At 29.9% G+C, this 25,386-nt stretch overlaps 14 protein-coding genes across 14 annotated transcripts; 6 read left to right on the forward strand and 8 right to left on the reverse strand.

The window, feature by feature from the left end:
* Nucleotides 1-120: 120 nt before the first annotated feature.
* T552_00705 (glutamine-tRNA ligase) lies at nucleotides 121-2,950 on the reverse strand (the record flags this gene model as incomplete). Its single annotated transcript, XM_018369310.1, has 11 exons — nucleotides 121-943; nucleotides 970-1,107; nucleotides 1,151-1,221; nucleotides 1,263-1,284; nucleotides 1,328-1,628; nucleotides 1,672-1,880; nucleotides 1,925-1,986; nucleotides 2,029-2,232; nucleotides 2,288-2,517; nucleotides 2,563-2,634; nucleotides 2,680-2,950. 11 exons carry the CDS (start codon nucleotides 2,948-2,950, stop codon nucleotides 121-123), a joined length of 2,403 nt encoding a protein of 800 aa, XP_018227018.1.
* Nucleotides 2,951-3,076: 126 nt separating this feature from the next.
* T552_00706 (hypothetical protein) lies at nucleotides 3,077-5,612 on the reverse strand. The gene is made up of 7 exons (XM_018369311.1): nucleotides 5,569-5,612; nucleotides 5,482-5,519; nucleotides 5,231-5,439; nucleotides 3,915-5,185; nucleotides 3,307-3,870; nucleotides 3,215-3,259; nucleotides 3,077-3,170 (listed from the first exon to the last, which is right to left on the reverse strand). The coding sequence occupies exons 2-7, from the start codon at nucleotides 5,515-5,517 to the stop codon at nucleotides 3,121-3,123; spliced, it is 2,175 nt and encodes a 724-aa protein (XP_018227019.1). The 5' UTR covers nucleotides 5,518-5,519; nucleotides 5,569-5,612; the 3' UTR covers nucleotides 3,077-3,120.
* A 375-nt stretch (nucleotides 5,613-5,987) lies between these two features.
* On the reverse strand, nucleotides 5,988-6,906 carry T552_00707 (hypothetical protein). The gene is made up of 6 exons (XM_018369312.1): nucleotides 6,871-6,906; nucleotides 6,688-6,823; nucleotides 6,590-6,648; nucleotides 6,423-6,541; nucleotides 6,239-6,374; nucleotides 5,988-6,198 (listed from the first exon to the last, which is right to left on the reverse strand). Exons 1-6 carry the CDS (start codon nucleotides 6,871-6,873, stop codon nucleotides 6,034-6,036), a joined length of 618 nt encoding a protein of 205 aa, XP_018227020.1. The 5' UTR covers nucleotides 6,874-6,906; the 3' UTR covers nucleotides 5,988-6,033.
* Nucleotides 6,907-7,381: 475 nt separating this feature from the next.
* Nucleotides 7,382-8,158, reverse strand: T552_00708 (hypothetical protein). The gene is made up of 4 exons (XM_018369313.1): nucleotides 7,861-8,158; nucleotides 7,713-7,819; nucleotides 7,601-7,662; nucleotides 7,382-7,549 (listed from the first exon to the last, which is right to left on the reverse strand). The coding sequence occupies exons 1-4, from the start codon at nucleotides 8,112-8,114 to the stop codon at nucleotides 7,421-7,423; spliced, it is 552 nt and encodes a 183-aa protein (XP_018227021.1). The 5' UTR covers nucleotides 8,115-8,158; the 3' UTR covers nucleotides 7,382-7,420.
* Nucleotides 8,159-8,191: 33 nt separating this feature from the next.
* Nucleotides 8,192-11,257, forward strand: T552_00709 (hypothetical protein). Its single transcript, XM_018369314.1, has 11 exons — nucleotides 8,192-8,369; nucleotides 8,413-8,499; nucleotides 8,546-8,754; nucleotides 8,803-8,972; nucleotides 9,017-9,145; nucleotides 9,187-9,295; nucleotides 9,337-9,421; nucleotides 9,469-9,548; nucleotides 9,593-9,731; nucleotides 9,775-10,720; nucleotides 10,765-11,257. Exons 1-11 carry the CDS (start codon nucleotides 8,237-8,239, stop codon nucleotides 10,940-10,942), a joined length of 2,265 nt encoding a protein of 754 aa, XP_018227022.1. The 5' UTR covers nucleotides 8,192-8,236; the 3' UTR covers nucleotides 10,943-11,257.
* T552_00710 (hypothetical protein) lies at nucleotides 11,244-12,049 on the reverse strand. Its single transcript, XM_018369315.1, has 4 exons — nucleotides 11,847-12,049; nucleotides 11,549-11,801; nucleotides 11,431-11,510; nucleotides 11,244-11,385 (listed from the first exon to the last, which is right to left on the reverse strand). Exons 1-4 carry the CDS (start codon nucleotides 12,001-12,003, stop codon nucleotides 11,288-11,290), a joined length of 588 nt encoding a protein of 195 aa, XP_018227023.1. The 5' UTR covers nucleotides 12,004-12,049; the 3' UTR covers nucleotides 11,244-11,287.
* A 59-nt stretch (nucleotides 12,050-12,108) lies between these two features.
* On the forward strand, nucleotides 12,109-12,828 carry T552_00711 (hypothetical protein). Its single transcript, XM_018369316.1, has 4 exons — nucleotides 12,109-12,202; nucleotides 12,248-12,418; nucleotides 12,464-12,643; nucleotides 12,697-12,828. The coding sequence occupies exons 1-4, from the start codon at nucleotides 12,154-12,156 to the stop codon at nucleotides 12,780-12,782; spliced, it is 486 nt and encodes a 161-aa protein (XP_018227024.1). The 5' UTR covers nucleotides 12,109-12,153; the 3' UTR covers nucleotides 12,783-12,828.
* Nucleotides 12,811-14,714, forward strand: T552_00712 (hypothetical protein). Its single transcript, XM_018369317.1, has 6 exons — nucleotides 12,811-13,066; nucleotides 13,446-14,099; nucleotides 14,148-14,274; nucleotides 14,327-14,405; nucleotides 14,446-14,499; nucleotides 14,542-14,714. The coding sequence occupies exons 1-6, from the start codon at nucleotides 12,833-12,835 to the stop codon at nucleotides 14,666-14,668; spliced, it is 1,275 nt and encodes a 424-aa protein (XP_018227025.1). The 5' UTR covers nucleotides 12,811-12,832; the 3' UTR covers nucleotides 14,669-14,714.
* Nucleotides 14,715-14,725: 11 nt separating this feature from the next.
* T552_00713 (hypothetical protein) lies at nucleotides 14,726-16,216 on the reverse strand. Its single transcript, XM_018369318.1, has 7 exons — nucleotides 16,141-16,216; nucleotides 15,966-16,084; nucleotides 15,845-15,921; nucleotides 15,665-15,799; nucleotides 15,517-15,616; nucleotides 15,409-15,472; nucleotides 14,726-15,366 (listed from the first exon to the last, which is right to left on the reverse strand). The coding sequence occupies exons 1-7, from the start codon at nucleotides 16,176-16,178 to the stop codon at nucleotides 14,769-14,771; spliced, it is 1,131 nt and encodes a 376-aa protein (XP_018227026.1). The 5' UTR covers nucleotides 16,179-16,216; the 3' UTR covers nucleotides 14,726-14,768.
* A 78-nt stretch (nucleotides 16,217-16,294) lies between these two features.
* On the forward strand, nucleotides 16,295-17,028 carry T552_00714 (hypothetical protein). Its single transcript, XM_018369319.1, has one exon. The coding sequence runs from the start codon at nucleotides 16,338-16,340 to the stop codon at nucleotides 16,980-16,982; it is 645 nt and encodes a 214-aa protein (XP_018227027.1). The 5' UTR covers nucleotides 16,295-16,337; the 3' UTR covers nucleotides 16,983-17,028.
* Nucleotides 17,029-17,048: 20 nt separating this feature from the next.
* On the reverse strand, nucleotides 17,049-20,632 carry T552_00715 (hypothetical protein). The gene is made up of 10 exons (XM_018369320.1): nucleotides 20,283-20,632; nucleotides 20,086-20,239; nucleotides 19,363-20,043; nucleotides 18,800-19,321; nucleotides 18,631-18,756; nucleotides 18,258-18,587; nucleotides 17,835-18,213; nucleotides 17,623-17,794; nucleotides 17,342-17,577; nucleotides 17,049-17,294 (listed from the first exon to the last, which is right to left on the reverse strand). Exons 1-10 carry the CDS (start codon nucleotides 20,610-20,612, stop codon nucleotides 17,093-17,095), a joined length of 3,132 nt encoding a protein of 1,043 aa, XP_018227028.1. The 5' UTR covers nucleotides 20,613-20,632; the 3' UTR covers nucleotides 17,049-17,092.
* Nucleotides 20,633-21,547: 915 nt separating this feature from the next.
* On the forward strand, nucleotides 21,548-23,716 carry T552_04079 (hypothetical protein; the record flags this gene model as incomplete). Its single annotated transcript, XM_018372130.1, has 6 exons — nucleotides 21,548-21,610; nucleotides 21,655-22,035; nucleotides 22,085-22,368; nucleotides 22,417-22,505; nucleotides 22,558-22,857; nucleotides 22,896-23,716. 6 exons carry the CDS (start codon nucleotides 21,548-21,550, stop codon nucleotides 23,294-23,296), a joined length of 1,518 nt encoding a protein of 505 aa, XP_018227029.1. The 3' UTR covers nucleotides 23,297-23,716.
* T552_04080 (hypothetical protein) lies at nucleotides 23,442-24,080 on the forward strand (the record flags this gene model as incomplete). Its single annotated transcript, XM_018372131.1, has 2 exons — nucleotides 23,442-23,716; nucleotides 23,762-24,080. Exons 1-2 carry the CDS (start codon nucleotides 23,538-23,540, stop codon nucleotides 24,078-24,080), a joined length of 498 nt encoding a protein of 165 aa, XP_018227030.1. The 5' UTR covers nucleotides 23,442-23,537.
* Nucleotides 24,081-24,116: 36 nt separating this feature from the next.
* T552_00717 (hypothetical protein) lies at nucleotides 24,117-25,173 on the reverse strand (the record flags this gene model as incomplete). The annotated part of the gene is made up of 4 exons (XM_018369321.1): nucleotides 24,117-24,372; nucleotides 24,419-24,931; nucleotides 24,979-25,030; nucleotides 25,080-25,173. 4 exons carry the CDS (start codon nucleotides 25,171-25,173, stop codon nucleotides 24,117-24,119), a joined length of 915 nt encoding a protein of 304 aa, XP_018227031.1.
* Between the last annotated feature and the right edge of the window lie 213 nt (nucleotides 25,174-25,386).

Below are 25,386 nucleotides of genomic sequence, written 5' to 3' on the forward strand. Positions count from 1 at the left end.
GAGCCTTATTAGAATTGTAATAAAATATAAATAAAAAAAAGATATAATCCAGAGTTAATTAGTAAAAGAATAGAGAAAGAATCGTTTGTTTATCCATGAGAAGAAGGTGAATTAAATGAATTATTTTCCTTTATCTTCTTTGAGTGAAACAATTTGATTAAGAATAATTTTATCAGATGTACTGTCTTTATCCATACAGAAATAACCCATTCTTATAGCTTGAAAACGAATAGATTCATAGTTTAAATCCTGAGATAGATTTTTATCATTTTTTAATAAAGTTTCTTTTAATTCTCTAAAACCGGTTTCAATCAGAGCGTTTTTTATTATATGTTCACTGTCTTTATTAACATCAGCTAAAAATTCATTTATACTGGCAGAAGAAGGATTATCAGACTTGAAAAGTGGTTTAAAAATTCGAACTTCGTTAATATAAATTGGAGAATCAGCATCATTCGTTTTTGCTATCCAATGAATATAAGCTTTAGGTTTTTTAAAATTCTCATTAATTTGATAAACAGCCCTAAGTTCAGAAACCAAACCTGAAATTGGATCCAAAGAATAAGAAGTTACTTTAATTGGAAAAGGAACTTTAAGAAGTCCAACAGATTTCCCAGGTGCTAAGCGGTAATAATTTGGAGAGTCTTCAATACGAAAATCATCTCTATCAATATATATACGTGAGGTAAATGGAAGATAATGAGTTCCAAATGTTGGATCATCTGGTTTGTATGGAACTTCTAGCATTTCACAATAATCAGAAGGAAGATTCTCAATAACAACCAAGATAGGATCAAAAACCATCATCAAACGAGGCGTTATGTTTTCTAAAAATTTTCTAACTGAATTTTCAAAACGAAGAACTTGAATAGTAGTTACTGCAGTAGTAACGCCAAGTTCATTAACGAATGATAATATAGCCCCAGGGGGAACTCCTCTCCTTCTAAATCAAATAAGCATTACAATTACATATAATAGAGAAATTCCCTTAAAGCAACTAGTGTATAAAGTCGAGGATCATCCCAGCCTCTTACTATTCCTTCAGATACGAGTTTCAGAATCCTTCTTTTACTTAATACTGTTCCAGTAATCATTAAACGCCCATATCTTTCAAAATTATAAAAGAAAACTAGAATATAAATTAACATACTCGCTTTGTTGAGGTCTATAAACTTCTAAAGCATCACAAAGCCAATCATATGAACGTCTAGAACCAATAAACTTTGAAAGTCAGCCAATAATGAAATGGAAAACAATAATACCTCCGTAGTGCAAAGAGAATGTCTAAATTTAATTAAAAAAATTATAAAAAAAAACAAATTCATACGATATATTTTCTAAAGAATCAACAAGACAATGTGTAAAATCATAAGTAGGATAAATTCTCCATTTAGTACCTGTCCTATGATGTGGAAAATCTAAAATCCTATATGCAACAAGATCCCACATTTGAGGATTTCCATCTTCTAAATCCTGTTTCATTCGAAGAACTGCTTCTGAAACTTTATATAGACCATTTTTCATATTATCAAAACCTTCAAGATTTTCAGAAATAGGGCGATCACGATGTTTACATGCAATTCTTGGGCCATGTTTATCCCCTCCTCTTCCATGTTTTATTTCAGCGTCTAAATTAATTATTAAAAGAAAAAGAAGGAAGAAAAAGCATACCAGTACAATGACAAACATACGCCTTCCCCTTCTCAATGAGAATAACAGCTAAGCGATATAACTCATCAAAATAATCACTTGAGAAAGTAACTGCATATGGTTCAAAACCTAACCATCTAACAGTATCCTCAATCGATTGAACAAAAACATCTTCCTCTGCTTCAGGATTTGTATCGTCATAACGTAGATAACAATATCCTCCATGATATCTAATTGACTCGTTATTATACTATCATTCTATAAAATATTATACTTTGCAAATCCAAAATTAATTGCAATAGCTTTACTATGACCTATATGTAAATATCCATTGGGCTAGATATATTAAAACAGAAAAATAAAATATTAAAAAGATACCTCAGGAGGAAATCGTGTTACCACTTTTCCTTTAGTATGTCTTAAATGTTCCTCCGTCAATCTTGGATGAATCTGTTTATTTTCACCTGGTTTATGCAACTTTGCTAAAAATCCTTCTTCAAACATATTGGGTGCATCTTTAACACTTTCCAATGAATCTTGTACCGATTTTTTATCTTTTGATGTAAAAGAATCATCTAATGTCTAAAATGACAATTCTATCAATATTCATATTTCCCTTCTCAGATTTCTACAGTACCCCTTCTCGAACTATGTGTTCCTCTTTAGAACGCAAATCAACAATAGAAAGCTCTTTTTCAACAAGATTTTTCAAGATCAAAGGATCCGCCCATTTTAAAGCCGGAACTTGACGCAAAAAAGACAAAACAACTCCAACTTTTTTAGGTCCAATAGAACATATACGATCCCTATTCTCTTCCACACATGCTCGTATATGTGATAATATACTTTCTTCATCCAAAACCACCCCTCATCAAACATCAACATAAAAATATTCTAGACTTCTTTTTTTACCAACACCGCAAGCCTTATCAAACGACTCCAAATCAAATACACAATCACATTCAATTAAATAAGAAATAGCAGCTATTCTTATCCATCAGAACCTTTATTATAACCTAAACATTCTACTTTTCACTTGTAACGTCGTTTTAAGCTTATTTGACATAATAGCTTCACAAATATAGTTTCTCCCATATTCCTTAAGTGATCCACAATGACTAGACAATACGTATAACAGATTTCCTTGGGTCTTTGTGCATCCTGAATTTAAAATATCCGTATTCATAATATTTCTAAATAAAATATCACTTAATCTCTCATTTTTTAAGGTTTCTTTAATCTTCAAATTAGATAGTCCAATTGCACCGAATGCCTTCTCCATAGACTCTATCATATCCATCTTGTCTCTTAATATCCACAAAGATTTTAACCTTTTTCTAATGAGCAGGTTTTTTGGACGTCTTAACGTCGGGCATAAATAATTCAAGGTAATCTATATATAAGGGTATATATAGATTTTTTATAAGCGACAAGTTCTAAAGAGATATTGATAATAATTATTTTATAAGATTAATTTATCTTGATTCCATGACGATCTTCATTAATTAATTTCAAAAACCCTAATATCAAGATTAAATGAATATTAAAGAGGATATGGAATTACCAGAAAGGCGGACCATGTCTACGCCTTGATGGTCATCGCTTTCAACTATTGAAAAAATGAGAAAAGAAAGATGTATATAGAAAAAAAGTTACCTGCTTGTAATAAACCCTCTAATAAAGAATCTACTTTACTTTCTTCAACACCAGTACATAGAGAAACAACCCTTCTACATTTATTTTCTAGTTCGGAGCTTCTTCCTCGCAAAGAAGTAGCCAAAGAAGAAAGAGTTTTTGCATTCTTTTGATAAGCAGAAATACGTGCACGTAAAATTGGTATAGAAATATATAAAGGTGAATCTTGGTCGTTGACGTCTAAGAATGAAATATCTACAGCAAAAGGTGCATCTGGATCGATTTTTTCGTTAAAAGTATTAGCAGAAATATCAGTAATTTCCTTGTTTGGTTTAAAAGAAGGATCGGAATAATTATAATAATAAAGTGTTTCATCATTAATTGCTCTCTCAATGTTCCTACACTTTTGTTGTATGTCCGCGAGATAACTAGCTTGTGCTCGTGAATTTTCTAAATTTTTTCTCAATTCAGCCAATGTCCTTGTTGCATCACGTAATTGTGCATAGGCAAGATCAATTAATGCCTGCTTTTTATGTATTTCATTATAAAATTCTTTATCTAAAATAGTCATCATAGATTTCATCGCTTTATAAATAAGTTAATAATAATGATCATACAGAAAAACTTACACTCAAAAATATCTTGACTTTTTTGAACAACAGTATCAGGAATGACAGGAGATTGGTTTTTCAATTCCTGAAATGACATTGGTATTTCTCCAGTGATACCAAAATCAAGAGGCCGCAAACCAGCTCTATTTGGAACAGTTGCATCTGCGCCAATATCTAAAAGCTGCTGTACTATACTCTTATTCCCTATTCTAGCAGCTATATTTAAAGCAGTATCTCCATTTTTATCCTGTGAATCCACCACTTTAGCCACAAAAGATGATAAAGTTAGAACATTTTTCTCGCCCTCGGAGTTCTTAACAATCCATTCAAGTAAAGTCTCTAGATAATAACGACTTGCGGCACTTCTACCTTTTATGCCTGCTGTCAAAGCTATATGATGTAATACCGTCCTTCCCTGATGATCAACAAGAGGGATGGCAGGATATATATATTCAAGAAGCTCAGGAAAAGTAGATTGATCTAAATTATTCGTAACTAATACCGCACGAATAAGAGCGGTTTCTCCAGAAAAATTGCCACGGCGAGGATCTGATCCCTTATAAACAAGAGCAGCAACTAAAGGAAGTCGAGCTAATGCAGATGCCCAGTGTAAAGCTGAATGACCTAATTCATCAATGGGTACATCTATATCCAAAGGACAATCTGAAGAGGAATTAATCAAAACATTAGGAACATTATATATATCATTATCTAAAAATATACTCGTCAATATATTTCTTGATCTATGGAAATTATATGCGACTTTTTGATCCAAAGGTTCAGAAGGCTTATTATTCGTTTGTAAGTGCATATCCACAAAGGCAGGATGCTCTCTTCGAGCAATATCAGGTGGTATTATACAATTCGTAGGGTTATTAAAAAATCCATGATACTTCTCTGAAGATTCCTCAATATTCTCATTAATTTTAGAATTATTTAAAGCTAGACCCTGGGTTTTTGGATAAGTAGTCGAATTATAAACAGGAACATTATTATGAAACTCTAATGGAGTATAATTACTAGGTTTTGAAGAAACCCCTTCTAGATTATTAATATTAGTTGCTGATGAGCTTGATGGATAAATAGTATATGGCGGTTTTCCTTTCAAAGGATTAGATTTCTTATTTTCTACCGAATCAAGACTATGTTTTCTTCGAAAAGCCAAAGCCTGCTCTTTTGTAGGTGTATTATTTTGATTTTCTACGTTAAGATCTAAAGAAAGAATTGGCCATAGCATTTGTTCAACACCATATTGTCGGCAAAATTCTACTCCTCTTTCAAAAGGGATCCTTAAAGAAATCAAGAAATAAAACGAAAATCCTTGTATTATTTACCATGTTCCTTGATATTTTCCATAACCACCTTGAACCTTCTCATGTTCACCAACTAAAATCTCTTTTTCAAGAATCTTCGTCCGTTTGCCCTTATCAATTCCTGCAACCTTTAAGATTTGCGTAGCATTCAGATATGAATTAGATTTCCTTCTCATTATCGAAATACCTTGACATATCATCTCATATACAGGTACGCCAGAATAAACAGCCTTTTCTTGATTTAACAAAGTTCATCCCAAAAAAAAACTTACTGAATACACTCCAGAACTTGAAATATCGTGACTCATGTCTATTACTTGTGCTTAATTTTTTTTCATAAAGAAAAATCTGTTGCTCACTTAAATAATATTGAGTGAACCAATATTAACGCTTTTTTCACCAAAAAATATCAATATACCCCGAAATACTAGATCTATTTATTAATATAAAGTATAATAACCGCCTTTTTACTGCACCTTTTCCTCTCAATATCTTATCAAAATAATTCTCCAAAATCTTTATCAATATTCCACCTTTTTAAGTGCTTCAAAAACAATTCTTATAAAATAACAATCTGAGAATAAGGATACTTTCTTTTTACCACATATTTATGGATCCTTACTGCTTATTTTTCCTTAAACAATTATTATTTTCTCTAGTGCTTCCAGCCTGTATTAATAACGGAGCCTCGAACGAATAAATAAGACTAATAAAATATATGTATAGCCAAAAAGTCAAAATCAGCCCATAAAAATAATGAAAATACATATAATAGTATGTAGTATATATGTATTGTTGAAGAAAGGGCTTGCAGCTATTTTTTTTTAAAGACCTTTAGCGTATTGCCCATTTTCATAAAAATTTTGTAAAGAAAGTATTATTTTATCCAAACCAGAGAGCCATTCACATAAGAAAGCACGTAGTTTTATTTTATCATTAGAGAGTTTTGAGTAGAAGTCGTTTCTAGAGGGACAGTATTTCATTGCCATCTAATAAATGTAAAAATAAAAATAAAAATGATAAATATACAGTAAAAATAGGTCGTATAAAAATAGAATGATGTCGTTTAAGAGTTATTTCATATGCTTTTGTAAAACTGACAGATAATTCCTCATTCTCATTTTCCATATTTCGATGTAAAGCATGAGACATAAAGACAAAACCTCTATAAAATATATAAAAGGATAAAAAAGGCTAGATCAATAAAATATACCTTAATAACCATAAAAGTCCCTCAGTAGCAACACGTTTCTTTTGTAAAGCTTCATTTCTTACTAAAGATTCAAGAGTTTTACCATGTGATGGATATTTCTGTAAATAACATCTAATCTTCTAATAATAATTTAAATATCTCTTCCTATCAATGATCTCCTATTATACCTTCAAATTTCCATTAATATCATTTCTAATAACTGAAAATATCTTTGAATCGAAAAGATCTTTTACTTTTATTAATATTCATATTATTTTTTCCTTACCAAAGACATCAACAAATGATTTTGATGCTAATAAAAAATCAGAAGCATCAATACCAGACTCATCTACTGAAATATCCTTAAAACTCATCTTAATTATTCCAAAATTGCTATTATCTTCTTTCAAACTCATTTTATTCTACTACTTATCGACATTTCAAAACATTTTAAGTATTTTACAATTACCATAAAATTATTAAATAAACCCCCAAAAACCTATTTATCTTTAAACAATGTTATATTTATTTCTGTCAATACCTTATTTCTATTAAAGTTAATATATTCTTATCTTATCACTAAACTATCTTAGATCGGTAGTTAGTCTAAAAAAAAGTATATTGCCAATCTTTTTAATTCTCGTCCAATTATCTCCAATAGAAACAACTTAATTAAGTATCCTATTAAAATATCCAAATGTTTTTTAGATTTATATACACATGTTATCATTTATAAATGATAAAACCATGTATAGTTATTAAAATATGCCTTATTTCTTTACAAGATACTTCACTTTTTTAATAAAAATAAAAATATAATTTTTAATAGCTGATATTTTCAAATATACCTCAGATACCATAATGTTTATTAGATTACTTTATCATTTTTTTTTTTAGATTTTAATCCTACATTAGAAGACCCATCCAAATCATTGCAGAAAAGTCGTAAATAGATAAATATATAGAATTGAAAAAGATAACCCATTTTTATCCATATACAACCCCCTCATTCAAATCCTTTACTCATTATTTACATTATCCATCGTATACACCCTTTGATGCCGTCCAGAACCCAACTCAATCCTTCCAATTCTCCACCATGGCCATATAATATGTGTGATTTTTGCTGAAATTAAAGCAGTTGGAACCTAATTTACCAATTATTCCCTCATCAAAACTAACTCCCTCTGAAAACATACAACCCCATATGTATTACTATCACGAGAACGAAACCCCTCATCCCCTTCAACCCATACATACCCTTTAAACATATATTAAATATTTACAGTAAAAACACTCCTGTAAATGTACCTTTTGGTATTTTTACACAATATGCTGCACGTGTACGTGTTTGTACATAATCCCCTTCAAGAGCAAGCACACGCTTGGCAAGATAGGTCTCTGGATCAACCGGTGACCTTCATACATTAACCATAATGTACATTCTTATCCTTATTACTTCATCATCACAACTTGGCCGCGTTTAATATCAAGACTACCATCTGAACGCACAAGACCCCATCTTTTAAGGAAAACCCAGTCATGCCATGACCCATTTATATCTGGATTTAACGTAGGCTTCATTGATTCACCCTGAACCATCCCAATACTTGCAAGATGATCATGTATAAAAAGAAAGACAGGCAACCAGGTGATAAAAACGCCTGTTTGGCGGAGCAAATGTTGTACAACAGATATATTATGATGCAACATAGGAAAATATCACGTAAGACGCAGGATATAAGGAAAAAAGCCTGTTTTGTAGGGTTAAAATTTTTGCACAAGACAAACGCTTCGTATATTTCCGCAGAGAAGAGGGTTAAGAGGGATAAAGGATGGTAGGAGAGGTTAAAGAGATCAGAAATGAGTTAAAAGGGTATATTTCATCGTGCCAAGTGATTATAGACCTTTCATCGGTGGTTAAAGAGCTTTTAGAGAACTCATTAGATGCAGGAAGTACAAGAATTGGTAAATAATAAAGATGAAATAAAAATGATTGAGATCTGGGTAGAAATTTGGCTTAAAAACTATGGGTTGAATAGTATAGAGGTAGTAGACAATGGACATGGAGTTTCAGCGGAAGATTTTGGGTGTTTAGGTAGAAAATTATTGAAATAAGTATATTTATATAATATGATTCAAAGCACAGCAGAATTCAACGTCTAAAATCAGAGAATTTGAGGATCTAGATTCTCATTTACTGTATGGATTTAGGGGAGAAGCGTTATATTCATTATGTAGACTTAGTCAAGTGCAAATTATTACAGCAACAGAGAAAACAGAGCCTCAGGGAATACAAATTACATATGATAAAAAAGCAGAAATTATATCAAAGGAAATTGTTCCATCATGTGTATATTTGAGATATATGTATGATGGATATGTTTAATATTAGATATAGAAAGGTACAACAGTAAAAGTAGAACATTTGTTTTCTACACTTCCAGTGCGTAGAAAAGAGTTTGAAAAAAACCATAAACAAGAGTTCCGAAAGGCATTGGCAATTATTCAGGCATATGCAATTATTAAAGTGGGTGTTAAGTTCTTAGTAACACATCAATTGCCAAATAAGTAATATATATATATATATATATTGAAAAAACTTATTTTTCAAGGCCAAGAGTAACACATATTTCAACAAATGGTAATGGAGATTTAAAGGGAAATCTGGAAAATTTATTTGGACCAAAGCTGGTTTCAACTTTAATGGATATGGACTTTGAAATGACAATTTTAGATTTATAGTAAGGCTAAGCAGTAAAAAATAAAAATAATTAAGTTTTAGCAAAATAAATATTTCAGGATTTATATCCAGACCATTTTCTAAAGAGGAATCTTTGAATTTAAAGAAACAGTATGTTTATATTAATTCTCGGCCTTGTTTATTACCTCAAGTATGATTATATCTTATCGAACACTTATCTAACCTGATAAGATAACACGTACAATTAAAGAAATCTACAAAGTATATACTGTATCTCAACTACCATTTATTGTAGCAAATTTTATAATGCCATTGGGTATGTTTTGTTTATTTTTTTAACATATATATATATAATATAATTAGATTCGTATGATATAAATGTATCTGTAGATAAGATGATAATTTTCTTGCACAATGAAAATGAAATTATTTCTGAACTTAAGGTATAGTTTATACAAATCTATAAAAAAATAAATTTATTATATAGATTCATTTAAATAAGTTACTTCAGAATGCATCAATTGATCAAGGTTCTTCTTTTTCAAATCAAATATATATTAAAAATGCTTCAAATATATCTAAAAACATTGTTTTAGAAGAAAATATCACAAAAAGGATTTATGAACGTTTGTTGCTTTTATTATTTGATTATTTTTAATATTTTCTTAGATTTTAAGATAGAAAATGACAAAAATACCCAAGATATTCCAGAAGAAAAACCAGATGTTAAAACAAAGTCATCAATTAGTATGCTTAGTTTAAATAAGCCATGTTCTAAAGCTCAACATCAAGAAACAACATATTCTTTATCTAAAGAAAACAATATATCTGAAGATCCACATAATAAAGAATTGAAAATATATAAAACTATTTCAGTTTTTAAGAATACAGAAAATGATAAACATAGTACTTTAATGAGCCTTAAACGAAAAAACATGTCTATTTTTTCAAAAGAAATTTCAGATAATAAAGACGCACAAATTTCAAATTTCAATATTAAATCTGATTCTCAACTTAAAGAAAATTCAACTAACAATTCTGATGAACATGTACAAAAAAAGGTTACAAATAATCATTCTTTTAAAAATACAGATAATACAGAAAACACAATGATATCTGGATCCAAAAATAATGAACTTATTGGTCATGAAGTTACTAATTTTGACACATTGGAAAATAAAAACCAGGATTTAGAAATATCAGCTAAACCAAAGACTCAAAAAATTTCAGATGATATAAATCTTAAGCGTTTGTCTAAATATGAATATCGACAGCTTACTACTTCTATATCTATATCAAAAGATCAAATTAAAGAAAAATTTTCAAAAATTTTTGTAAATAAAACCCATAATTCGAAAATAGAAACGTCAAATACACTTTCTATGTCTCAAGAACAATCAGAAAAACAACTCAATTCAAGATTGACTAAAGAAGACTTTTTTAATATGAGAATTATAGGACAGTTTAACCTTGGATTTATTATTACATCTTTACCTTCAAAAGAAAAAGATAATGTTTCTGACATATTTATAATTGATCAACATGCAAGCGACGAAAAGTATAACTTTGAAAAACTTCAATTGAATACAACTATAGAAAGTCAATTATTAATAATGTAAAATTTATGGTTATTTTTATTAAATTAACAATAATATATAGACCATACGAGCTAACTCTTAATATTTTAAAGGAATCTATCGTTATAGAACATACAGAAATTTTAGAAAAGAATGGTTTTAAAATAGAAATTGATTATAATAAAGATCCGGGAAAAAGATGTAAACTATTGTCTTTACCTCAAACAAAACATGTTACCTTTGGAATTGAAGGAAAGTAGATTAATAATTGTTTTATTTTCTTACAATTTGTAGATTTAGAGGAAATTATTTCTAATCTTCAGGAAGCTCCTCAAAAAGATATAAAATGTAGCAAAATTAGAAATATTCTTGCATCAAAAGCATGCCGTTCTAGTATAATGATTGGAGACGCACTTGTATTAAGTACAATGAAAAATATTGTAAAACATATGGGAGAAATGGATAACCCATGGAATTGTCCTCATGGAAGACCAACAATTAGAATGATTGGAAAAATTTCACAAATCTAATTATGAATTTTATTGATAACAAACTATTATATTACATTGTTAAACATTACACAATTAAATCAAATGGTTCTCTTTTTATGTTGAAATCAGATCCCAGAGATAATTAGAATAAAAAAAGCTACTATATTTTGGTTCGATATTAACCACATGCATATCATTATTGTTCTTATTTCCTACTTGATATAAATATTAAATATCAACAATAAAACCCTAAATACGTATAATCGCCTTAACATAATTACCTGCTTCATCTTCATGTAAATCGATCCCTAATGTACGATAAATTTTAAGACGAAGTCTATACATTAATAAATATATTTTCATAATTTATCTTACAATATAGAATCATCTGTTATTTCATGACTATCTTTCATAATATCTTCCGATTCTAATTCCTCCAACTCCTCCTTGAGCCTCGAATACGTCGTATCCAATGTATGAATCGACGATTCAAGTTCATTGATATTTTTTGCAAGACTAAACTTATCTCTATCCATTGCTAACATTATTGATGTATGTTCTGCCCTAGATGGTGAGTTTTGAGACGCTTGAACCGATGATTTCGAAATTTCCAATTGTCTCTCAAGATCTAATAATTATTCAACACTTATTTCATATATAAATCCCCCTCAACTTTTAGAAGCAGTCTTAATATTTTGTTGTTTTATTTCTCTATTTTTACTTATTGTTGCTAATCTTTCTAAAATTCGAGAAATACACTGTAAATCAAGGTCTATCTGGAATCCAGAAAGAGTAGATTGTATCAATTCCTGTGGCATCTCTATCATCATGGCTGTTCAAAAAAAATCAATATTATTTATGTTTTTATAAATATAAATAAATGTAAACAAATGTTGCCGGGACAACGACCTGACCTCAAAATCATCTCTCTAACACTTCTCGACACTATTATATAATAATAAGAACATATTCTTGTCTAAATGAGCGGCAGGAAGGTCTTTACGTACGAAGAACACACAATTCTTCCAAGTAAGAAAGGTTTTTTTATAGAAAAAAGATATTCATTTGTCTCAGATGCAGAGGAAACAGAGTCAATTTTAAAACGGCATGATCTTGAAGTTTTAAAGCGTCAATATGATAGAGAATGGCCCTTTGTTAGCACACAGACAAAGTTTAATTATTCATGGGGTCTAGTAAAAAGTAAAATACGATCAGAACAGCAAGAAGGAGTAAAACTTCTTTTTGGTAAAGCTTTTTATCTTTATATATTTTTTGTTAATTTTTTTCTAGAAATATATAGAGAATCTCCAGAAAGAAGAAGAGAATGTCTTTATTATCTTGCGCTTGGTCTTTATAAGCTAAAAAATTATACGGAAGCACGTCGATATAACGATTTACTGCTTGAAAAAGAGCCTGAAAATATACAGGCACTAAATTTACAAATACTTATCAATAAAAGTGTTACAAAGGGTATATATAGATTCTTTACTTCTTTTTATTCTTTTTTTTCTTATTTTTTATAGAAGGATATGTAGGAATGGCTATTGTTGGGTCATTACTAGCTATGGGAGGCTTGGCTCTAGGAGCTTGGGCACGTTGGAGACGATGAGGTTGTCATGGTAACGGTAACTAGGATACGGTTACCCTATAAAATTTGTCATGGCAACTATTGTCACGGTAAGGGTTGTTATGACAACCATCCTTCTCCAGTTATTTAAGAGTTGGGATTTTTTTATTTCTGACAAGTTGGTTTTTTCCAAACTTCGCTTGTCAGAAAACGCGTTGAAACCTGCAATGGAGGAGTCGGAAGCTCGGTATTTTTGTCATGAATGTACTAACGAGTTTGAGGAGGCAATACAATGTCCAGCATGTGGCAGTGATTTTGTAGAGAAGGTAAGTTTAAAGAGATTGATGAGAAAGGGGATAGATGAATCAGAGGAGTCCTTTATAATGTATAATAGAGGGAGGGAATATTGAGGAAAGATGTATTAGTTGAATGAGATTATTTGGGTGAATTTGAAGAGAGATCAAAACAAGTTTTTGAAAAAAATAGCAGAATATCATGATAGAGAGGGAATAAAGGATTTTTAGAACCAGTATATTGTATAGAAGGGTGCATATAGTCCATGTAAGACGCATATATAATGCATATATGAGGGGATTTTTTGAAGTGTTTGAATAAGAATGATTTGCAAGAAATTTTTATTTTATACATGGATCATGATTTATTGAATCATTTTTATATATAAATTATACATAGCTAACGATATAGATTGAAACAAGCGACGATCCTCGACAATTCATTCGTTCAAGACCAAGAATGATGGGATGGACATGGTCTTTTGGACATCGACCTATAACGGTATGTTCAAATAGATCAACATGTCAAGGAACCTCAGAAAACGCGATTTCAACGGAAACATTATCAGAGACGATATCAGAGACAACACCAGATACATCGGCCAATGCGGCGCCTAGTGAGACTGAGAATACTACGTCGCCTCCTCCCTCAATATCAGCTCAGTTTGAAAATATGCTTCAAAATATTCTTTCAAGTATTGTTGGAAATACAGCAACGGTAGATATTGCATTGCATGAAACATCGGATCATCAAGAATCACAAGCTCGTGAAGAAACAAATACGGAGGGGGGAAATCGTCCTCGTCCGGGAAATTTTATCTTTCAAAGATCATTTGTATGGTCGAATTATCCTTCGAGTCAAGAAGAAACACGACAAAGTCCCGAAAATACAACAGAAGAAACTCAAGAAACCACTCGTCCACGAGCAATTCCTGTTCATGATTTGGAAAGTTTTTTAGAAAATGCTTTTGGAACCGGACTTTCCGAAGAGGGATTACCAGTAGGACCTTTAGGTAGATTTTTTTCAAGTATTTTTTCCATGAGAAACCCAGGAGATTATGTTTGGGTAGGATTGTTTTAAAAAAGTGATATATTTTAATAAGTGATTATTTAGTCATCGACAAGTTTTGATAATATTATAACACAGTTGATGGAACAATATCCATCAACCAATGCACCACCACCTGCTTCAGAAGAAGTGATTAATGCTTTGCCTAGAATGGTAGTTGAAGAAGGAGAAGGTATTTTAAATAAAGAGTGATATTTTACATAAGGCTAATAAGGGAATACTAGATTTGCATGATTGCGTAATTTGTAAAGAAGTTTATGAACCTAAAGAGATATATATCACATTACCTTGTAAACATTATTTGTAAGTTTTATATTCATAAAGAAAATATTAATAATTTTAGTCATGATAATTGCATCATAGCATGGCTAAAAATCAATAATACATGCGCAATATGGTATGTACATTATATATATTTGTTTTGTTAAATAAGATGTAGTCGTACAACGGTTGGAACTAATGTATTAAATCAACCTTCAAATTCAGAAACAGAAAATAAAGAAGATGCATCAAAAAGCCCTGATTATAATGATAATGGTCAATTGGAGCAGGAACCCCCTGATTAATAATAAAAATCATAAATCCATAAACAATACGTCGTGTTTTATTTGGAAAAAAAAAGAAAAAAAACACAACATTTTAAAAGTATCAATACGACAAAGAATTTCACGTTTCTTGTCTAATATCACTACGCAATTTTTGAAGTTCGTCTGTTTTCTTGATCAAATATAAACCAAGGTTATCGATTTGTTGCTTCATTTCTAGAACGTCGGATTGAATACTTTCTAGATCATTCATTCCTGTGATAGATTTAACGTCTCCTTCTTTTAATCGCTTTAGTTCACTTTTTTTAAATTCAAGCATCTGTTCCAACTCGGCAAGGATAATACTATGTGGTACATGTTCATCTGATACATCTGACCTATGTTTTTTTCCTTGATAATGTATTTCTTGTCTCTTTTGTCTTATATCGTTCCAGTTACTGTCTTCGACATGTGTAGCATACATCTCTTTAGAACTATCATATTTTTTCATAGGACTTTTATGTTTTGAAGACTGAGGAAAATTTGCATTTTTATGATCATTTTTATAAGACGCTTCATTTATATTATAGTCTACTGGATTCTTTTCAAAAGTTGCTCTTAAATTAGCTGGAACAACATTTGGCACTCGAATGCCTTTGTTTCTTTGGTTCAAAATATGAAGAAAGTAAAATGCTTGATCTTTTTCAATCGTTTCTTTCATCCTAGGATTTACAAGTTTCCTGCTACTTGTTAAATAATGTCATAACTTTTATTAGATTTACCATGCGTTTAGAAGTTCCTCTTCTGATATATCTAAAATTGCATAAAAATCTCTAAGAGTATTAACTAAGATAGAATTAAATTATAAACAAGACATTCTACAGGCTTACATGAAATATTTCCATATAAATCTGCGTTGGATGAATAAATTGCATCATAATTTTGCTTATCAGATGGCTGTATATACCAGTCAAAGTTGTCACTCAATATCTTTAACAGTCAATATTATTTAGAATAAATACTATCTTCATATCATACTCTTGTTTTGCTTGTCTTCTGCATTAAATGAGTATTTTGTTCATTTTCATAAATTGCTTCTTGAGCAACAATAAGATGAGCCTTAGACGTTGGAATTAAAAAATCAGGAAGTCGTGATGGAACCTCCAAATAAACCTTCCCCGGTCAATTAACAATCAAACTCCTTCTTTCAAGACATACTTTGTTAATAACATCAAAAATTAACCTCATTGAAATACAAAATTCTTCAAAATCAAGATTTCCATCTTTATCAATATCTTTCTCCAATAAACAAAAATAAATACAAAAAAAAAACAAGTACCCGCCAAATTCCATATCTTTTCAAGCTTCTCATTTGGTAAGTTAGAATTTTTTAAAACTTTTGCTGCCTGATCTCCACTTAAATATCCATTTATTGGGTTTAAAGAAATAAAAATTTCCCTTCAAATGTAATACACCCATCAGTCTACAAATAAAAACCTTATCCAATTACTAACCAATATTTCTTCTGTTCTTCTGTGGTTATTTCTTCCATCAAAAAATTATAGATTTATTAAACTATGTTAAAATGTTAAGTCAGGTTTTAAGAGGGAGGTTGGTTGCCATAGGTAACCAACCTCCATTTTTTGAAAAAAAAAGATGAGTCCTAAAAGAAGGTTTTAGCTGCATTATTTAGTAGTTTTGAGCATTTAGAATGATTTTTCATGAGAAATTGGATATGAAACGTTTTTTTTTTCTTGAAAAAAGACTATCTCATACCTGTTTAAAGACGTTTTTTAAGTACGCAAAAAGGGTATCATTGGAGCCAAAATCAGCATATTATAAGGGAGTTTTTTATGAATATATAGTCCAGGATACATTAAGAAAATATAATATGGAATTGTGGAGAGTTGGAGGTAGAAATGATGAAGGAATTGATCTTCGAGGATATTGGTATTATGAAAGAGAAAAGAAGAAATATAAATTACCAGTGATTGTTCAATGTAAAAATGAAAAGAAAAAGATAGGATCAAGATATATTCGTGAAATGAATGGGGTTTTATCGGGGGAAAATGAAGGAATTTTAGGGTTAATTTCGTGCAGTGGATATACAGAAATGGCGCGAAAGCAATTATTAAAAGCATCAAAAGCCATGGGAATATGTATAATATTGTCTGAAAATGGGGAGGGATCTCTTAAAAAATTTATTTGGAATATGGAAGCTAGTAGACTAATTCAAGCTTTGGGGGTAGAATTTCGATATAAAGAAATAGACAATATAATACAGAAAGAACTTGTATTGACAATAGATGGGAAGCCAATAAAATATAAAGACTATAGTGAGAAGGAAAATAGGTGATAATATTGAGTATAATTGTGTATGATTTAAAAATGAAGAAATTGTATTGATAAAAGAAGTATCAGCATAGTTAATTAAAATAGATAACACAAAAAAAGAAGATGATAACCTTAATAGCTAATCGCCTTTTTATGTTGCATGAAAGAATGAATAAACTTCTGAAAAAAAGGTAAAAATGGAATAAAATGAAGAATCGATAAGAAAAATGAGAAAATGTTAACCAAATGATGCAAAAAATACGTATAATAAAGTCCATAAACAATCAAAAAAAATGAAAATGTTAAAAGAATGATATCAAGTGCCTTTGCCATTCTAATATAATATTAAAAAAAAAAAAAATTTAGTCCTTATTTTTATACTTAGGTTCTGCTCGCATAATCATTTTTTCATTAGCTAAAAACTCAACAAGAGTAATAATAGGTAAGATAGAAAAAATATTATGGTGAGATGAAAATGGTATTCTCCAATTGGCCGATATCTTTTTTACCCATACGACTAAAACAGGAATATTAAAAGGTAAATGCATTAACATTAAGATTAAAACAGAATATACATAGTTTTTGAAATTTTTGTAATGCAATGCTTTTTCAAAGCCCTAAAGTATAAGTTTTTTTTAATAAAAACATATGTTTACTATTACCATTTTTTGAATGTTTAGATATGTTTTGATACATGTAAAAAACTGTATAATGCATGCTAAAAAATATGCAAATTGATAAGGAACCATTACTGCCACCAGGGATAATAACGATAAAATTGCTATTAACCTTTGCTTAAGTTTTAAAGAAAAATTAAAAGAATAAAAGAAATGTCTATAGAAATTATTAATTTGAAAAAAAAAAAAAAAAATACCTTTTTTTTCTATATCTGGCTTTAGTGAAATGTTTTTGCAATAAATTGTACAGTGTTGCTGTAAAAGAAATAAGAAAATGTGTTAATTGTGTAAATATAATTGTAAATCCTAATGAAATAGTGACAAATAAAGGTCCAAGAAGCCAAAACAAAGAATCTCTATATCCAAAGAACAAATTATTAATACTCCATAACTTCCATGCATCTTTAGCCCATAACTTATTTTTCAATTGTTGATTCAATAAATCATCCATGTTTATTGCTCTAGAAAACTGAAATATAGATAAACAAAAAAACAAAAAGGATGGCAATATAGATAAAGTTAAAAAAGTGTCTCGCATAAAAAGCTTTAAAGCATTTCTAATGTTAATAAAAATTCCTAGAGACATTAAACAAACTTGAAAAGCTATAAATTATCAATACCATATTCATTATAGATTCTAAACTGTTTTCTCAAACATAAAAATATTATAACATACATAAATATTATTAAAGCTGTCCAGAACTTCATTATGAGCTTTCCAAAAGTACCATAAAGATCAAGAGATACTGAAATATTAAGAGGTTTATTGCAAGTAGGATCTAACCAGAATTGTATGTTCAGTCCACGCCTTGTACTATTTTCACTAATAGGTGGCATAAACAGAGCAGTTCCATGAAAATTGACATCAATTTTCGTTGTATTTACAAAATACTTAGACTCATATGAATTAGATATATATTGCCTAATAATTGGTGAAAAAATCAAATTATCTAATATGTTCTAGAAAAAGAATCAGAAATAAAACAAAATTACCGCATGTAAATGAATTCATTTTTAGTTTGTATGTAAAAAGACTATTATCAATATTAGGAATACTAATTTCAGAAACTAATGATTTATTAGCACCCAAGACTATGTGAAATCTATTCCATAGAAATTCTAAATCTAATTAGAATATCATAGTAACAATAAAGAAAGTTACTTGTAGTACTAATTTCAGGCTGAACATGTATTACATTTTTATTAGAAAACTCAGCTATCAGGAAACCATTTCTACTATTATTTGATTTATCTATTATTAAAATGAATTGGTAATCATTGAATTGATGATTTGAATATTCAAGATATGTAAGAAAATGGCCATAACCTTTAGATAACCCATTTTTTGAGGGCAAATGAATGATATTTTCTTCAGAATCTTTGCATTCAAGTGCCTTTAAATCTATTTCCATTGGATTTTGACGAGAATTTGAATCTTTGGTTAATGATACATGATTTTTACATAAAAATATAGCTATTTGTTGTTTACCATTTTCTGATATAGTCTTTTGATCAGTAAGCAATGAAAGAGTGGTAAAGTTAAAAATGTCAGTAGGAAAAATTGGTAGAAAATATATATGAGATTTGGATGATATACTTCCAAAAGATCTTAATATATAAATCCTTTTTAATGGGAAAACAGTATATTTTATATTCTTTCCGGAAAAAGGATTAATTAATGGTGCTAGTGAGAATTTAGATTATATTAAAAAAGATGAAAACTACCTTGTAAGAACCGTTTTTCAGAAGAATTTTCAGTAGGAGCAAGATAATATTTTTTAAAAATATCAATACGAGATGATAATGGCTTGGTTTGATTAATTGATTTGAAGTCAACAATTTCAAATAAAGATTTCACAATAACTCTGCGTAATTGATCACACCACAGAATTGCTTGATGATCCATCCCAGTCCAGACCATAGGGATAGACGAAGAAAATACAGTAAATCCATGCGATTTAGGAATCAAGGAAGATACATCGCAATAATCAGATGATACCATTGTATCCAAATTACCTCCCGTAATAGAAATCAAACTAACAGCATGCAATGGATTAGATTCGTTCTTATGAAAATAGGACTGTAGCCAAAATTTGTTAACAGAATCGTATATACTTTTCATTTTTCTATCAGAAAGAATAGGTGGAAGCAAATGTGGAGTTGAAAGTGTAATAATCGTGTTAATAGAACCAGAAAGATAGTTAGGCATCATTACCATAGTTCGAATCACAATTCCTCCCATCGAATGGCCAATTACAATTACTGATTTAGGTGTATAGCCATACTTATTATTTTTCTGTGCATTTTGATATAAAGATAAAATATACTTAACTGCTTCATTTGTGTACTCTACTTGATCAAGAAGTGTTTGGCCATGAAATGCTGTATAGTCATTATTAAAATCAACTAATCTAGATCAAAAAATATCAAAATAATAAAGAAATAAACCAGAAAAAAAGTCAAGATTTTTTAAATTATGTTTAGCCAATGATGGATCCATTTTAAAGAGCGAAAACTGATACGCTGCTTCTGATGCAAGGCTGCGCACTTGTTTATAGCTCCCTGCATTTCCTGGTATAAATAAAACTGGAATTCCTTGAAACTACATTCTTAACAACATAATAAAATACAAAAAAAAAACATACATTATGTACATTTAATACCTTTCTTTCTTTATATAGATACAGCCCATATTCTTTGCCATACTTTGTGTATTTTTTATCAAACCCTGATAACCTTATATACGATGGATACATAGCAGGCACAACGCATGTCGAATGATCTTTTTGAAGATATATAAACGAATATCCCATCATAATTAACATAAAAATAGAAAACCATGCAATTATCATCACTCCCAATGATACCGAATATCTTTTCTTGTATTTTGCTCCAATCTTTCTAAATATCCATAACTGACGTTGAAACATTTTCTTTAAAATTATTACCATACTTTTGCATGTTGCTTTTTTCATGCGTTTCTTTCTCTTATACATCCCCATCTCACCATTCCGTTCATCATATTATTCCTCATCATATGCCTATCTATCTATCCCTCAAATTCCTTCCCCCATCTTAGCTTAAAAATGTCTCTAACCCATCTATTTTCTTCTCTATTCTGTTCTTTAGAACCCCCTGACATAAAATTGACTAATTATTATTCAAATCCCTGCTTAGCTGCTTCTTCCCGGTAAAAACTTAAACACTTTAATTATTTCAAATTTCGACGCAGTTTTTCCATCTGACAGGGATCAACCATCTCTCTAACCTGTCAAATACCGCTTTGATTAACGTCTTGCTAAAATTAGGGCTTGTTTAGCCTCCATTTTTTCCTTCTAAAAATCTTCTTATATATTTATTATTTTTTCTATTAAATATATGTAAAATTCTACTTTTTTTTAACTCATTAATTCATCTTTATAACACATTTTATAATATATCTGTATTTACTATAGTTTATAAGTATATGTTTAACTCTACCCCTAACCCTAACCCTGAACTTACAGGGGTCATCCCTGTTAACCCTAATTTAACCCTAAAGTTACAAGGATCATCCTGGTTAACCCTAAAATAACCCTAGTAACCCTAAACAACCCTAAACAACCCTAACTTAACCCTAAATAACCCTAACTTAACCCTGGAATTACAAGGGTCATCCCTGTTAACCCTAGAATAACCCTAATCTAACCCTAACTCTTCACCCCTAACCCTCGTATAACCCTAGCTTAACCCTAGCCCTTGCAAGGCTCTATCCTTATAACCCTAACATATGACTTTCGGCTACGTCTCACATTGATCTTGTTTTTTCGGCAGAATTATTTAAGTCTCGAAAATTTCGAAATCATCCGTTAAAGCGGGGCAAAACCCTGAAATAAGTTAGAAAGATTAAATTGTCTCAGTAGCTTTTAATATGAAAATATCAAGCGGAAAGAAGAGTCTTTTCCAGGTATTACTAGGGGGAGTGGGGTTATTTGTAAATATAGTGTTTTTCTATGGATATTTTCTCATGATATTTAGTCGGATGGATATTTGAATGGGGTATCAGGAGTTTTAACAACTATTATGGGAAATATCTATCCTGTTGAATATACAACGCAGAGGAAATCGTTATTGAATTCTATGATATTTTTGGGAAATGTTATTGGTATGCTTGCATTTGGATATATGTGCGATAAATCGGGGAGGAAGATGTCATTAATATTAGCGAGTTTATTTCTGGTTATTTTTTCTATTTTATCATCTGCGGCGTATTTTAAAGGGACTAATGAGGGGATAATTGGTTCTTTGATTATATATAGATTTTTTCTTGGTATTGGTATTGGTGGAGAGTATCCGGCAGGGTCTACTACGATTAGTGAGGGAGCGCAGGAGATGGAAGTGAAACGGAAGCATTCTATAGTAAATAAGTGTATTTTTTATGTATTTATTTTTTTGATGTATATTTTAGTTTATTTTTTTGACAGATTTTATGATTTGTATGGGTTTTGTTATAGCAGCCTTTACAGCCTTTTATTTGACACTTATATTTACTGAGAAACGTCAGGAGGCTATATGGAGAGTGTTATTGGGTATAGGAGCGATCTGTCCTCTTATATTATTGATTGCTCGTTTGAAAATGGGAGAACCAGAAGCATATAAAAATTATGCGATAAAACATGCAGCTATTCCATATAGGCTTGTTATTAAAAAATATTATAAAAGGCTCTTTGTTATTTCACTTGTTTGGTTTATGTATTTTAATCGCTTTTTTTTTTTCATACAATACTTATTTGATTTTAGTTATAACTTTACAGCTTATTCATTTGGGATATATTTTTCTCCGCTTCTTCAATCTATCAGTAGGGATATGAGTTTGTCACAAATATTCGGTGATTTTTCTTTTTTTTTTTTGTAAGATTTGGGTGTTAATTATAAACTTAGGTTGGACCACATTTATTTATCTCTCTTATGTAGTTGGGTCATTTTTTGGTGCGTTTGCAACTGATTATTTTGAACCTAAGGATGTTCTTGCCTTTGGCGTTTTTATGCAGTTTATTTTCGGATTTATAATAGCAGGATTATATTCAAAATTAAAAGATACTGTGGTTGCATTTATTATTGTCTATGCTTTCTTCATGGCATTTGGTGAATTTGGACCAGGAGATAATATTGGTAATATTTCTGCCAAGTCATCGCCTACAGCTATTCGTGGTCAATTTTATGGAATTTGCGCTGCTTTTGGTATATTTTTTTCCTAATATTTTATACTTTTTCTTCAGATGTTAATCTTTATACAGGAAAAGTTGGTGCATTCTCCGGTAGCTATGCGTTTAATTATATTATTGAGAAATTTGGGGGACCTCAATCAGAAAACGGAAATAGAGGACCCTTCTTTATTGGAAGTTCACTTGCTCTTATTTCCGGTATCATCTCTTTCTTTTTCATCCCAAAATTATCGCATGATTGTATTCGTGAAGAAAATGAACATTTCAAGACTTGGCTTCAAGAGCAGGGTTATGATATAACTAAAATGGGTTTATCTCTTCCTAACCCAATTCCTGATTTAAACAAAGATATTGCAAACTTAGAATCTGATACTGAAAAAGTTGACACTGAAAAAATAGATTATATTGAGAATCCACAAAATCTTAATGATTATGAAAAAAATAAACAATCATAGGATTAATGTTTTTTTTTAATTAATTCTTTTATTTTACTATTGTATATACCTAGCCCTTTTCTTTGAATTTCGTTTTTTAATAAAACTTTTAAATTGATTTAACTTCACATCTCTAAAAATTCTGTTTAATATATTTTCTACCAAGGAAAGTGATGCTCCATCAAGACGATGTGATGCATCCTTTGCTGATCCAAACTTAAAACCACCGTTAATTGAAGATATATCTTTTAGAATATGTCGTATGTTATCAATTCTTCCAGGAAGCTACTGGGCTATCTATTTTATCTTTAGAAAAACACAGATAAGACGTATACGACATGTGCATATTGAATGCTCATGGGAAATTTGGATGACTAGTATCTGGTTTATAGTTTGTGCGTTTCTATCTTATAAATTAACAAGTGGGTTATTGTTGAGATGGTATTGGAATAAAATCCTGATAGCGGATTAATAAGGGATATTTAGGCGAATAAAGTACTCATATCCAGCTATATTAATCAGGTTAATGTCACTAAATTTAATGAATATGTGTTTAATTAGACTTTTTGTATCATCTTCGTCTAATAAAATTCAACAACTTTTATCTACAATTCTAGTTACATGTATTTTGGCATGTATTTATGCCATACAGAATTATATAACAAGTGATTTTTCGCAGTTTGGGATAGTAAAGACGCCGAGACGACCGAACTTAATAAATATTGCAATATATGTAATAGTACCTATTGGTTTTGCTAGTTTTATTACAATGCTATTTGCATTATTCCATATAGAATATACATAAATATTATAGTTAAATAAGAAAATTTAATAGTCTGATCTATACATGTATTTTTTCGTCTATTATAAATTGCATGTTTTCAACAATAAATCCACCATATACTTCATATCGATGATTTAGTTCATTTCTTCCATGAATATGATAATTGCTTTCAAGGCCGCCTGTTTTTGGCATATTAATTGAATAAAATATCCGAAAAATACGACTGTGTACCATCGCCATACAACACATTACACATGGTTCATGTGTAGTTATTACTATTAAATCTTTACATAAATAAAAAAAACCTTTTGTACTAGAATCTAGCGACATATTAGCCATTGTAAAATGTATATTTATACATAAGCATTCCTTGCTTTTCTAGCATTTTACCAATTTCTGTAATACAATTGATAATAGAGTGTTTTAGAGGATTTTTAGATGATAATCTCAAATCGATACTGCTTACAACCACATTCAAATCCATGTTAACAAAAATTGATGCAATTTTTATTTCCTTGCTTTTATTCGCAAGATCCCATGTATGATTCATTAACTCTTTCAATTTTAAAATTGTTGTATCTGTAAATTCAGCCAATTTTAATATATTTTTCCTAAAATGAAGCGGCCACAAAACTTTCCATGCATGAAATTGCTCATATGTTAACGGTGCATACTTAGACACTTGAACTATTCGAACTTCCATATTTATTGAGCGTTCTTTTAGCTTCTTTTCAAGTTCTTCAAAACTTAACCCTCTTGTACTATGAAGAATCACTTCTAACATATTATTCCCCTCATTTCCATTTATTTTTCTTAACCGCTTTAAATACGAAAGATCCAATGTTTCACAAGGTAAACATTCTTCAATAAATCTCTTTCAGATCAATATCTTTATTTAAATTAAAAATATGTTTATTACTTAATTATCAATTTAGTCTCTTTTTCTTTAATTCTACCTACAAAAACATCTACTTTACACAACTATTAACTTCTTTTTAACATAAACGCCTATATTTTAACCTGTTTCAAGCTGACGTCTCTCAAGATTTGAGCGTACTCTATAAAACGGCCATTTTTCCGCTCTGTCTGAGCAAACTTGCTCCTTAGAAGCCATCCAGTCTTAATATTTCTTAATATTTTTTAAGATTTTTTAAGATTTTTTAATATTTTTTAATATTTTTTAATATTTCTTAATATTTCTTAAGATTTCTTAATAACTTTTTTAACCCGTCGTTAATATTTCTTAAAAAAAAAATACTTTTATCTTTTTTCTAAGAAAAGTTAAGAAAATAAGCGTTTAAAAGCTATATTTTGAATAGATTTTGAC

Source organism: Pneumocystis carinii (assembly GCF_001477545.1).
Source record: "Pneumocystis carinii B80 chromosome Unknown supercont1.3, whole genome shotgun sequence".
NCBI lineage: Eukaryota > Fungi > Ascomycota > Pneumocystomycetes > Pneumocystales > Pneumocystaceae > Pneumocystis > Pneumocystis carinii.